The sequence below is a fragment of the Parus major genome, chromosome 17 (genome assembly GCF_001522545.3).
Source record: "Parus major isolate Abel chromosome 17, Parus_major1.1, whole genome shotgun sequence".
NCBI classification, from domain to species: Eukaryota; Metazoa; Chordata; class Aves; order Passeriformes; family Paridae; genus Parus; species Parus major.
This window is the reverse complement of record NC_031785.1, coordinates 9,926,007-9,938,765: the sequence shown is the minus strand read 5'-3', so window position 1 is coordinate 9,938,765 and position 12,759 is coordinate 9,926,007. Positions and strand designations below refer to the sequence as shown.

The 12,759-nt window shown below is 60.1% G+C and overlaps 1 protein-coding gene across 3 annotated transcripts; it reads left to right on the top strand.

The window, feature by feature from the left end:
* Nucleotides 1-75: 75 nt before the first annotated feature.
* NDOR1 (NADPH dependent diflavin oxidoreductase 1) lies at nucleotides 76-12,759 on the top strand. 3 transcript variants are annotated; one of them, XM_033518462.1, is made up of 14 exons: nucleotides 76-484; nucleotides 636-770; nucleotides 1,262-1,339; nucleotides 1,622-1,719; nucleotides 2,398-2,496; nucleotides 3,073-3,174; nucleotides 3,594-3,800; nucleotides 4,239-4,360; nucleotides 5,158-5,378; nucleotides 5,728-5,835; nucleotides 6,533-6,647; nucleotides 7,064-7,210; nucleotides 7,700-7,818; nucleotides 8,003-9,263. In XM_033518462.1, exons 2-14 carry the CDS (start codon nucleotides 636-638, stop codon nucleotides 8,267-8,269), a joined length of 1,818 nt encoding a protein of 605 aa, XP_033374353.1. In that variant the 5' UTR covers nucleotides 76-484; the 3' UTR covers nucleotides 8,270-9,263. The 3 variants fall into 3 exon arrangements, with proteins under 3 accessions (XP_033374353.1, XP_015500685.1, XP_015500682.1); XM_015645196.2 differs by lacking the exons at nucleotides 76-484; nucleotides 8,003-9,263 and adding exons at nucleotides 10,025-10,119; nucleotides 12,555-12,759 and having other exon boundaries at nucleotides 600-770; XM_015645199.3 differs by lacking the exons at nucleotides 76-484; nucleotides 8,003-9,263 and adding an exon at nucleotides 12,555-12,701 and having other exon boundaries at nucleotides 588-770.

The following is a 12,759-nucleotide window of genomic DNA, read 5'->3' as shown; positions in this document are numbered from 1 at the left end:
TGGGATGGGATTTAAGGTCCTTTCCTGGGATTCTGCGATTTTATTTTTTATTATTATTATTTAATTTATTATTATTCTATGGGCACATGGTGATGGCAGCTTTTCGCAGCTCAGCTCCCAGGGCTGGATTCCCTCCAGGCTGGGCCCTTGCTCTGTCAGAGCCCGGCTGTGTGTGCTCACACCTTTGTCTGTCTGTCCCTGAGCCTCCAGCTCTGCCCCAGCCCCTCAGCTCAGGGAGGATTCCCAGGGCACACAGGAGGGTAAAACCCAGAGCTGGGGAACAGCCGATCCTGTGCTCACCCTGTGCTGATGAGGGCAGTTCAGCGGGGCTGATGTGGATTTTGTGGGGACAAGGAGCACAATCCCTGTGTCCCTGTGTCCTTGTGTCCCTGTGTCCCTGTTTATCCTGTTGGCTGGGACACAGCATCACCCCTGGGTGCTGCACAGGGCTGGGAGGGGAGCCTGGGAGCCGTGAGTCCCCCTGGTGAGCACCAGCTGTTCCCCATCCCTGTGTGCTGTGTGCTGTGCCGTGTGCTGTGCAGCCCCTGGGGCTCGGAGCTGCTCGGCCCAGGGCAGCCCCAGCTCTGCCTCCCCTCCCCTGCCCCTGGTGATTTCCCTGCTGCTGTTTTTTGCAGATGGCAGAACGGAGACTGCTCGTGCTCTTTGGCAGCCAGACTGGGACAGCCCAGGACACGGCAGAGAGGGTTGGGAGGGAAGCCAAGCGCCGGCACTTGCGGTGCCGAGTGGAGGCCCTGGACAGCTGTGATGTGGTGAGTGGGACATGGGGGCTGCTCTGGGCACTGCTGCTCCTGCTCCATCCCCAGGGGCAGGGACACCTCCCGTGGGACACTGGAACCATGGAACAAGCTGGGTTGGAGCCCATCAGGATCATCGAGTCAACTGCTGCCCTGCCCAGGACACCCCAGCAACCCCACCCTGTCCCCAAGAGCTTTGTCCAAACACTGCTCAACTCAGGCTTGGTGCTGGTTGCTCCAGGACCTCATCACCCTCACAGGGAAGAGTTTCTTCCTAATATTTGACCTAAACCTGCCCTCCTTCAGCGTATGGACATTCTGCCTTGTCCTGTCCCTCCATCCCTTGTCCCCAGTCCCTCTCCAGCTCTCTAGAGCCCCTTTATGCACTGGAAGGGGCTCTGAGGTCTCCTTGGAGCCTTCTCTTCCCCAGCACCCCCAGCTGTCCTAGTCTGTCTCCAGAGCATTTTGGAAGCTGCTGACCTGACTGTGCCCGTTTGTACCCACAGGCCAACCTCATCCATGAGCCTTTGGTGGTGTTTGTGTGTGCAACCACCGGCCAGGGAGACCCCCCTGACAACATGAAGGTAGGACATGCTCCTGCCCTGTTGCTTTTATGTTCCTGCTGCAGAGCTTTCTCTCCTGAAGCAGCTCGAGCAGGGGTTATTTTTGCTGGGGGAGCTTTGCAGCAGCAGTAGTCACATCCCAGGGAACGTGAGCAGGGGGCTCCTGGGGTCATTGCAGGGGGTACTTCTGCAGAAAGCTGTGCTCTGCACTGTGCTGGGATCCAGGATGAGCAGGGATGCAGGGACAGGCAGGCAGGAAGGTGCCATGGCAGCAGCAGCTCTGCCTGCCTGTGTCCCTCGTAGATGTTCTGGCGGTTCCTGTTCCGGAAGAGCCTCCCTGCCGGCTCCCTGTGCCAGCTGGACTACGCCGTGCTGGGCCTCGGGGACTCCTCCTACCCCAAGTAAGCAGCTCTGCAGCTCCTGGGCAGCTGCTCTTCACAGCTCTGGCTGCAATAGAGAGCAGGGTGGCTGCTCCCAGAGTCTGATTCTGGAGCAGCAGCTCTGACAAAATGTAACTCCCATCAGCCTTAAAAATCCTTGCCTTGCTGTGTCCCTCCTAACCCCCAGGAATTAGGCTTCTGCCTTTTTCATTCCTCTCAGCCTCACCAAGGGTGATTTGCAGCAGTGGGTCAGACATCATGTGTTAGTCTTTAATCACAGCCATGGGCCAAGGGAACAGGAGACATCAGACAGAGGTGGCAGCCGGCCCTGTTGGTCCCAGGTCTCTCCCAGAAGATTGTTCCTGTGTTCCCCAGGAGCTCTTGTTGGGAGTGCCTGTGCTGTGTGGGGTAGTGAGGGGCTGGAGGGAAGGAAATGTTCTATGGCTCAGGGCACAAGCTGTCCTGAAGGGAAGCTGGACCTCCCCTTGTCCCATCTCGGGGCTGGGCACAGGCTGCGAGGGCCAGCAAGTGGCACCCAGCTGGTTCTGTGAGCTGGCACAGGCTGGGCAGGGCATGGGCCAGGTCACAGTGCTGCCTCTGCCTGTGTGCTGCTCTGGTAGCCCTGGCAGTGAGTGCTGGTGCTGTGGCAGTGCTTGCTGTGCTGCTGCACAGCCCTGCCCTGTGTTATTCTCTGCTCAGGTTTAATTTCGTTGCAAAGAAGCTGCACAAACGGCTGCTCCAGCTTGGGGGCAACCCGCTGCTGCCAGTGGCCTTGGGAGATGACCAGCATGACCTGGGGTAAGAGCCAGGGTGGGAGGGGTGGCAGGGGAGGCCCGGGGTGCCCCACAGCTCTGTCCTGGGGCTGATGGCTGGGCTGTGTGCTGCTCCCACCGTGGGGCTGCTCCTGCAGCTCTCTGGGAGCGTGCTGATCTCTGCTCATAACCCTCCTGTGCCAGGACCCGGGCCACCTGCTTCTCATGACCCCCAGAACGTGGCCATGGCCCTGGGGGGCTCCCTGCTCAGCCCCAGCCCTGTTCAGAGCAGGGCATGCCTGTGCCACACAGCCCTGTACCTGCAAGCATTGCAGCAGCCTCAGCTGTGCTCACTTGGCACGGGGCAAGGGCTGTGGATGGCTCAGGGACACAGTGACCCTACAGGTGCTGCTCAGGGACTGGGATCCTGCTCAGGTATCAGAGGTTGGATCCTGGAGAGCGAGTGAGGGCTTAGAGTGGCTGGGATGTGTTTCTTCCCAGACCTGAAGTTGGAAGGGAATGGTCTGGGGGAACTGTGGGATGGCTGTTGGCCATGTGCAGGGGTAGCAGGGCTTGATCCTGAAGGGATGATGTTGCTGCAGCCTGAATTTCCCTCCTGCAGGCCAGATGCAGTGATTGATCCCTGGCTCGTGGCCTTATGGGACAAGGTCCTTGCCTTGTATCCTCTCCCTCCTGGCCTTGAGATCATCAGTCCCGACGTGCGGTGAGTGCAGAGGCTGAGCAGGGACTGCTGGGGCTGGCTGGGGTGAAAGGCTCTGCTTCCTTGGCTGTTCTCCAGGGTGCAGACGTGCTCTGCTCGGGGCAGGAACACTCCCCACACAGCTTTTGGTGTCCCCTGTGTCCCTTGTGCTTTGGCCACAGGTGGCCCATCTCTCTCTGGATGGGTGTCCCCTTGTCCCCTGGGGGGTGTGACAGCTGCCCCAGCTGGCTTCTGCCCATCTGTCTGTCCTGATGTGTGGCCCTGGCAGAGCGTGTGTGCCCAGCCACGCGTGCTCTGGAGCCTTTGGGATGTGCTCCCAGCAGTCTCCATTGCATTCCCTTACACGGGCTGGCTGCAGGGGACAGGGGTGGTGGTGGTGACACCCCCCAGGTGACCCCGGTGCACTGCTCCCCTCCCCACAGCCTGCCCCCCACGTACACCCTGCACTACGTGCCCGAGGAGTCCCCGTGGCCGGGCAGGGAGCGGCTGCAGCCGGCAGCGCCCCGGGCTGCTCCCTGTGAGCTCCATCCCTTCGCTGCCCGCGTGCTGTCCAACCGCAGGGTCACGGCACAATCCCATTTCCAGGACGTCCGGCTCCTCGAGTTCGACATCGCGGGCTCAGGGATCACGTGAGCATTTTCCTGACTCCCCCAAGCTCTGTCGTGTGGGACCAGGTGTCCTGGAGCCTGCCCTCCCCTTCTGCTGCCTTTCCTCACTGCTACCTGGGGCTGCAGTCCTGGTCACGGTCCCTGCTGCGAGCCCCCGTCCTCACAGTGGGGGTCCCTGCCTGTGTGGCTCCCAGCTCCCTTTGGTGGCACTGGGCATTTGCCTCCCCTGGTGTGGGTGCTGGTCAGGGTGGCCATGCTGTGCCTGTGGCTCTGCCCCGTGGCTGTTGCTGGTCAGGGTGGCCATGCTGTGCCTGTGGCTCTGCCCCGTGGCTGTTGCTGGTCAGGGTGGCCATGCTGTGCCTGTGGCTCTGCCCCGTGGCTGTTGCTGGTCAGGGTGGCCATGCTGTGCCTGTGGCTCTGCCCCGTGGCTGTGCTTGGCAGCTCCCCCTGCATCCCCAGGTTCAGTGCAGGGGACGTGGTGATGATCCAGCCCCAGAACTGCCCCGAAGATGTGCAGCAGTTCTGCCAGCTCCTGCGCCTGGAGCCCCACAGACGCTTTGTGCTGGAGCCCACGGAGCCCGGTAGGTCCTGCCTGCTGCTCCTTCCCCTTCCTGCGAGATAGGGCATCCCCTGGGCTCTGGCCTGGCCTGGAGCTCTGCTGGGAGTGTTGGATGGCTGCAGGACACCTGCCTGTCCTTCCCTGCAGTGCTGTGTGTGGATCCTGTGCAGGGCTGCTGGGACTGGAGGAATCCACCTGGGCCTTGTGCCTTGGCAGCCCCAGCACAGAGTGGGGAGGACCCTGCAGCCTCCTCAGCCCCAGGCCCAAACTGTGAATCCTCTGCTTCCTGTGCCCCAGGGACCTCCTGAGGGGCTCCTGCAGCCACAAACCAGCACAAGAAACCAGAGGAAGCCCTTGGAGGCCCCCCAGAGCTCTTGGTGCCTGCATGGAACAGGGAGAGTTTTTCTCCTGAGCACCCATTCTGCCTTCAACTTCCCTGTGTCTGTCCGTGCTGGAATTTTTGCCTGGCAGACAAACCCAAGAGACATTCAGGCTGTTCCTCACACCCCTGGGAGAGACGTGGGAGACATGGACACATGTCACTGCTGGTTATTTCCGCTGCATTGTGTGCAGGCAGGGCAGGAGCCATGTGGATAAGGCATTATCCCAAAGCACCTGCCAGAAGCAGGGGACGGCTGAGCACCACTGACTGTCTCTGTTGCAAACTCGTGGGCTTGAAAAGCAAACAGGGGAGAGCAGGAGGGACTGGACATGGTGGGAGCAGGGATGGGTGGAATTGGCTCCAGTAGCACGTGGGTTGCCCTGCTCTGGGGACAGCAGGTGCTGGTCCTGAGCTGTCCCCACTGCCTTGCCTTGCAGGCACGTCCCTCCCTCCCCTCCTGCCACAGCCCTGCACCATCCAGTACCTGGTCACACACTACCTGGACATCTCCTGTGTGCCACGGCGCTCCTTCTTCGAGCTCCTGGCCTACTTCTCCACCAATGAGCTGGAGAGGGAGAAGCTGCAGGAGTTCAGCTCAGCACAGGGCCAGGAGGAGCTGTACAGCTACTGCAACCGGCCCCGCAGGACCACGCTGGAGGTGAGGCTGGAGCAGGGCAGACCTGCCCCTGAGGGCTGTGCTGGGGCTGACAGCACCCAGGGCACGATCAGCCATCATTTCTTGGTTGAGAAGTTTCCACTTTCTGAAGTGTTCATGGATTTCCACTGGCAGTTCAGACCAGCTCTAGATCCTGGTGGGCTCTTGTGTGGGCACTGTGTGGCTCTGTGGGGCACAGGGCAATGGGACAGGGTGGTTGGTGCTCAGAGGTGCCCGTGTGGTGCCTTTAGCTGAGGGTGTGTGGCACAGCTGTGTGGGAGAGCCCCTGGCACCCTGAGGGCAGGCAGGCTGCCTTCTGGGGTCAGCAGGCCTCACCCTCTTGGCTTTGCAGGCCTTGTGGGATTTCCCTCACACCACGTGTGCCATCCCAGCTGATTACCTGCTGGACCTCATCCCTCGCATCAGACCCCGCGCCTTCTCCATCGCCTCCTCCCTGCTGGTAAGAGCTCAGCCCTTCTGGCCTCACTTCAGTCTCTGAGCAGAGGGTCTGGCAGGGCCTGGGCTGACTGTTGGTGTAGATGGAGCCTCCACAGCCCACCCAGATCCCTGCTCTGTGCTGAGCCTGCAGCAGCCTGGTGTGCTGGATGCAAGCTTCAGGGCTAGGCCAGCCTTCAGATTGCTCTCCTGCAGCCCTGCAAGTGCCAGGACTGTCCCAGTCCAGCTCAGAGGTCTGGTGTTGCTGTCCCTGGGAGCAGTGGGATGTGCCAGCAGTGTCCCAGGAGCTGGGCAAGGGGAGAGCTGCTCGCTGCTCCTGCTGGGAGGTGGCAGAGGGCCCGGCTCGGCTGCCTGCAGGCTCAGCCCGTGCACGCCTGCATTTGTCCTCCACGAGGGCTCTTGGGTTGGACAGCCACCATCACTGTTTCCAGCTGTGCAGAGCATTCCTGTAGCAGTGCTTCTCCTGGAAAGCCCCCTTCCCCTTCAGAAAGGTTTTGAGCAAGGGTGTTCTCCATTGTAAGTGGCTGTGCCAGGCTAGGAGGGTGATGCAGGGCACAGTTTGACCCTGGAGGAGGTGCGGGGCTGTGCATGAGGAGCTGTGCTGGGTAAGTGGCTGTGCCAGGCTAGGACAGGTGTTACAGGGCACAGTTTGACCCTGGAGGAGCTGTTCTGGGGTGTGCTCATGGCTCTGTGTGGCACAGGCCCATCCCGAGCGGATGCAGATCCTCGTGGCCGTGGTGCGGTACAAGACACGGCTCAGCAAACCCCGCCGTGGGCTCTGCTCCACCTGGCTGTCTTCTCTCAGCCCAGACAAGGGTAAGTGCTTGGACTCTGGAGACTCTGGGGAATCCTGAGTGCTTCCCACAGCAGCCAGTGCTCATCCCTCGGGCCCGTGATGGAGCTGTGTGGGTGATGTGCAGGCGCTGCCTGGCTGCAGCTCCAGCTCCATGGGGAGCACCCTGGCCTGGCAGGATGGTCCTGCTGTCCTTCCTCACTGCTCCATCCTCATCAGAGCACCATGTGCCTCTCCAGCTGACCATGTGCCTTCTCCCAGCTGCCTGGCCCTGCTGTGGGCTGCTCCTGGTGTCCTGGAGCTGGTAGCTCTGAGGGGGCAGCTCGTGGGAAGGCTGATCCCTTCGTTCAGAGGTCACACCCTGGAGGAGCTGGGAGCCTCAGCAGGCAGGCACAGGGCACTGCTGCTGGGGTGATGCTCGGGGGTCTGTGTTCAACAGGTGATGTCCACGTGCCCCTTTGGGTGAAGAAAGGAGGAATGAAGTTCCCAGATGACCCTGCCATCCCTGTGATCATGATTGGCCCTGGCACAGGGGTGGCACCTTTCCGAGCTGCGATACAGGAGCGGGTGGCACTGGGACGCACAGGTGAGGGATGGGCCTTGCACACACAGGTCTGTGTCAGCAGGTGGAAGATGGACTGGGGGTGTGAGGGTTCCACCAGGTCAGGCTTTTCTGCTTTGAGCAGAAGCAGGCTGAGCCCTGGGGCAGGTGAGGTGCAGAGCCTGCTGTGTGCAGCCTGGGTGGTTATTCACAGGCTGTGCTGCAGGGCAGCCCCCTGGGCTGGGTCAGGCTCTGCAGAGCTCTTCCTTGGCTCTCTGGGAGTGAACACAGCTTACTGAGCTCAGCTGTGCTGCACCTTGTCCCACCCTCATTGTGTTGGCTCAGGGAACAGGCAGCCCTGGGGGACACTTTCTGCCCCCCTCCTTTTCCAGCAGACAGGGGCCTCTGGTTGCCACAGGTCACTTCATGCCCACATGGCTGGTGGCTCTGCAGGCCAGGGCTGTCAGCCAGGTGGCACCAGCAGTGCTCAGCACTGGCTGCTCCCAGCACAGCCCTGCTGCTCTGCTCCTGCAGGGAACTGCCTCTTCTTCGGCTGCCGACACAAATCCAAGGACTTCTACTGCCAGACAGAGTGGGAAGAGCTGGTGACAAAGGGCTTCCTGACACTCTTCACAGCCTTCTCCAGGGACCAGGTTAGTGCCCAGAGGAGGAAGGTGGGTACAAGAGCATCTCAAGCAGCGCTGATGGGACTCTGGCAGTGTGTCTGTCCCCTGTGCCTGTTGGTGTGACCTGCGAGGGGTCTGGTGAGGTGCCAGAGTGGGCACCTCACTCCCCCACACACCTCAGTGCTGGCTGAGTTCCCCTCCTGCCCTGCAGGGAAGTGTCTGGCTAAGTTCAGCTGGGAAGGTTGCTGGGACAAGGCTGGAGAGCAGCAGAGCAGATAAGGCTTTAACCAGCTTTGTTTGGCTGGACCACGTGAGTGATAAAAGGCTCCCAAGCCTCTCGGAGGGTCACCAGGCAATAACTTCTTGGTTGAGTACAGCCTCCTCACAGTGTCCCTCTGGGCCCTGGCTGAAGCTGAGGAGCTTGGCCTCTGTGCCAGCTCTCTGTGAGTCCCTGGAGGAGAGCTCCCCATGGGTGTGAGCACACCCAGAACTCAGCCCCTCACTTTGCTTCCTGCTTCCCCAGGCAGTGTCTGTGGTGGGCAGCCCTGATCCCCCTTGGGGCTGCAGTGCTGTCAGAGAGGCTCTCTGAGCTGGGGATCTGTTTCACTGCCTTCCTCTGTCCCTGGATGGCACTGAAAGCTCAGCCTGGCTCTGGAACAGAGATGTGATAAAAAGGGAATGGGGATCTCTCAGTAGCTCAGCTGCACCAGCCCCAGCCCTTTCTCCTGGCTGTGTGCATGTGTTGACATGAATTCAGCATCTTTTATCCACTCACTTGTGAGACAGGAGCTGGCTGCTTCTGTGAAGGCTTTCCAAGCCTGTGATGAACAGGAGCAGCACTGCAGAGCGTTGTTGAATGACCAGTGAAGGGGCACCTGCTGCTCTCTGAATCTGGAGACTGTGGAGGGACAGGGCTTGCACTGGAGTGTCCCCTCTCTCCTGCTCCACAGGCCAAAGCAATTTGTCACCTGAGTCCTCTGCCCCCAAGGCTGACTGGCCAGGTGGGACGAGCCACATTGGGCTGTTGTGCCTTTGGCTCCAGGAGATACCAGAGCCTTTAACTCATCCTTGTCAGACCCAGGTGAGGGCTGGGATGCTCCATAACTGAGCAAGGTTTTGCTCTTCTCTCTGAAGTCCCTTTGCAGTGTCCCCTGTCCCAGCACATCTGCCCTCAGTGCAGGCTGGTCCCAGATAACGTGGGTGCCCTGAGACATCGTGGCCCCCGTTTGTCACTGGGCTGCTCTGGTTTCCAGGCCCTTAGATGATCCCCTGGGAGCCCAGCCTGGCTGGCAGGGCCTCTGGCAGCACCAAGCTCGTTATGGTTAATGAAGCTGAGGCTGTCTGTGCTGGTGAGGGCACTGCCCAGGGGGAGCCGTGCCCAGGCTGAGCTGTGGGACTCACAGTGACCAGCTCCTGTGGGCTGGAGCTGCTCAGGGCTGCTCCCACACACATCTCCAGCCTGCAGGAGCTGAGCCTTTGGGAGGGGGGCGTGGGGAGGAGGCTGTGCCCGTGGCTCAGCAGAATCGGGCGTGGGGGGACGCCCAGCACGGGGCCTGGCCTTCATCACAGTGTCACCTTTGTCACAGGAGCCCTCTGGGCCAGCAGTGAGTTCAGGCACGTTGGCAATGGTGTTCTCTTGGGCAGGAGCCAGGGCTGTAGGCAGTTGCTTGGATGCTTGAAGTCTTGTGGATTAACCCTTTGGGAACTCTCCTTGACTGGGCTGTACTGTGCCCAAAGCCAGTCCTCATCCAGTCCCTAAGCACAGTGGAGGGGCAGGGACTGGGACTGAGGCTGTCCCTCCAAGCTTTCTGCCCTTCCAAGCTGTTTCAGGTCTCCAGCAGTCAAGGGTACAGGGAAGGGTCTGTGTCTTGTAGCAGACTTGGCACAGAGGGGCCACAGAGCCTTCTCTGCCCGTGCTGGGAGAAGAGAGGAGAGGGCAGGAGGGAAACCCTCACAGGGCCTGCCCAGGTCAACACCCTGACCAGTGGACACCAGTGGATTTAGGAGGCTGCCTGGGGCCCAGTGTTCTCCTGCTGCTGCACCCATCTCCCACCAGCCCATCCCAGTGCAGACATCGCGTGTGGGGCTCCTCTTCCCCACACTGCTCATTGATCCAGCTGCTTCTCCCAGTGCCTCCAGTTCCAGGGGGCTGTGCTGCCCTGAGCCCCTGCAAACAGCCCCTGCAAGCAGTCCTGAGAGCAGGAGCTGGGCTCAGTGCCTTGTTTCCCTGCAGGAGGAGAAGGTTTATGTCCAGCACCGCATCCGGGAGAATGGGAGGCTGCTGTGGGAGCTGCTGAGCACTGGGAATGCTCATGTCTACCTGGCTGGGTGAGTGACAGGTCTCTGCAGGGCTCGGGGGAGCAGGGCAGCTCATTGCTCCTCTCTCTATGTCCTGCTCCAGGAGCCCTGGGCTAAGAGGGACGTTTGTCACCTACCCCATGTTCCCATTAGGAGAGGCACAGCTGGCAAAGCTTCTCCAGCCAGTGCCACCTGCCCAGCCTCTGCCCCACAGCACGTGCACACACAGGAGAGGCCTGGCCCCGGTGCTGCTGGGGCTCAGGAGCAGCTTGGGGAGCCTTGGCACATTCTGCCTGGCTCTTTGCTCCCCAGGCTGCCTCCCAGGGCAGGGAGGAGCCCTGTTGCAGCACAGCCAGTCTCCTTGGACAGCAGAGGCCCTCTCCAGGCGCTTGGCTGAGGCTGGCTGCACGTCTGGAGCTGCTGGCCACAGGGTGAGGTCTGGCCTTTGGGGGCAGCTGTGCTGTGAGCTCTGTGCCATCTCCTGGGCAGAGCCCTCAACCTGCCTGCAGTGCATTGAGAGGCTGCTCCCCACTGCCCAGGGTGAGGTTTGGGAAGTGCTCTGGGCTCCTGGGGCTGGGCAGAGCCTGCCCATGGTGTTTGTGTGCCCCCCGTGCCCCGGGGAGTGCGGGCCTGGGCCTGGCTGTGGACACGAGCAGCGATTGCAGCGGTTCCTTCCCCCTGTCCTTCAGGAGAGCAGGAACTCCCCTGGCACGGGCAGGGCGAGACTGGCCTCTCTGCATTCCTGGGAGAAGGAGATGGGTGTTTACTGCCCGGGCACCCCACTCCATCCTGCACTGCTGCAGCACGGGATTTCCTGGAGCCTCACCCAGACTGGGCATTCCTGCCCTTGGCTCTGGGGTTTGGAGCACTTGGGGCTTGGGCTTGTGCCTCCATGCACAGCCCAAGTGCTGAGACTGTTGAGCTCTTGGCTTTGTTCTCTCCTTCCATTCTCTTTCCTGCTTTTTGGGGCTGATGGATATCCCCAAAGAGGAGCAGTGTCTTGGAAAGAGCAGGGCTTGCACAGCTGTCCCCATGGCAGGTTTTGTGTGGCCATGAGGATGGTATTTCGGACATCAGGGTTGCTCTGAGACTCCTCTTGCTGGGGGCTTTGTCCCTGGTGTCCCTGAGCCCCCATCAGGCAGGTGGGATCCGAGAGCCTCGTCCTGCCTGTACAGGTGACACTGTGCTGATTGCAGAGGACACTGTTCCTCCTTTCCTGAGCACCCCAAACCCTGCAGAAAGGCTCCCAGGATCACCATGCCTCCCCCTGCCCCACAGACTGAACTGTCACTGGGCTGCCAGGCAGGGAACTGCAGGTGGGTCATCCTATTTTCCCCCAAATTCAAAGTTTCAGCCAGACTGGGAGAAAGTTGGGGGAAGTGAGTTCTGAGCTGTGTGACCCTGAGCAGCAGCCCTGGGCCATGGGACACTTGTGTCTGCCTTCCCTTCCCTGGCCAGGCGGGCTCTGGGGAGCCAGGGCTGCATCTGCTCTATGATTGTTCCTAGCTTGTGTCACTCAGGGGCAAAAAGGTTGAAAATGTCTCTTTTTTTGAAAAAAAACAGCTATTTGACATGTTTTCCATCACAAAGCCCAGCTCCTTATCTTGTACTTGCATATCAGTGCCTGACTCAGAAACAATTCGAGTCTTCCAAAAAAAGAAGACCTCCTTTCTGGGTATTTTGGGATGTTAATCAGCTTCAAACACAAGTCAGAATTCTGCCTTGTTCTTGGGAAACAGCAAGGACGTTGCCAGATGCTCCTGCCAATTGGAGCAGGCTGGGAAATTTTTTATTAGATTTTTTTTTTGTCGCACAGGCAGTTCATCAGATGAAACTCTCTCCAGGAAAAAAGAGTCTGAATTTCTGATTTCCCCTAAGAAATAATTGTGCTTGAAAGTGCTGAGTTCTATTTGGGTATTTTCTACACAGGGGCTTGATGTTTTCTCCAGCATTTCTCTGATTTTGAGGTTTGAACCGGCTTTGGTTCCAAATGTCACCATCAAAGCAATCATTCTGGATTTCTTGAGAGCAGGACGGGAGTGGCTGCTCCTGCCCAGCTGAGGATCAGACATGTTTGACATTGAGTGGTTCCAGAGATGAAGGGACAGGCTCCTGCCCTCCTGCTGATAAATTCCAAGCCGTGCATGTTGCCCGTGGCTCTCTAATGAGGATGCTGGCAGTGGGGCAGCGTTTGGGCTCCTGACCTGTGGTGCTGTGATGGGCTCTGGGGCCCGTGGCCGTGTTTCTGCCTGTGCTGGGGAGCCCTGTGGATAACGGCCCTGCTCTCAAGGGAGGGGTAGGAGCTGCCTCTCAGAGCTGTCATTACCCTGTGCCAGGCAGCCCCTGGCAGGATGGGGCAGGTTCCCACTGCCCTGTGGTGGGCCTGGCCACAGGAACTGCTGATTGCTGATCCCGGAGCACTGGGGCTGCTGCTGTGTCTCCATCGTGTCCTGCTCTCTCCCCAGGAACGCCAAGGAGATGCCAGCGGCCGTGGCTGAGGCCCTGCAGTCGGTGCTGCAGCTGCAGGGTGGCCTGTCCCCCTCGGAGGCACAGGAGCATTTAACAGCCCTGGAACGGTCCCAGCGCTTCCAGTCTGAAACCTGGTCGTGATCCTGGCTCCCTGCCTCGCCCTGCCCACAGCCTGCCTGAATAAAGGAGCCAGCAAAGGGA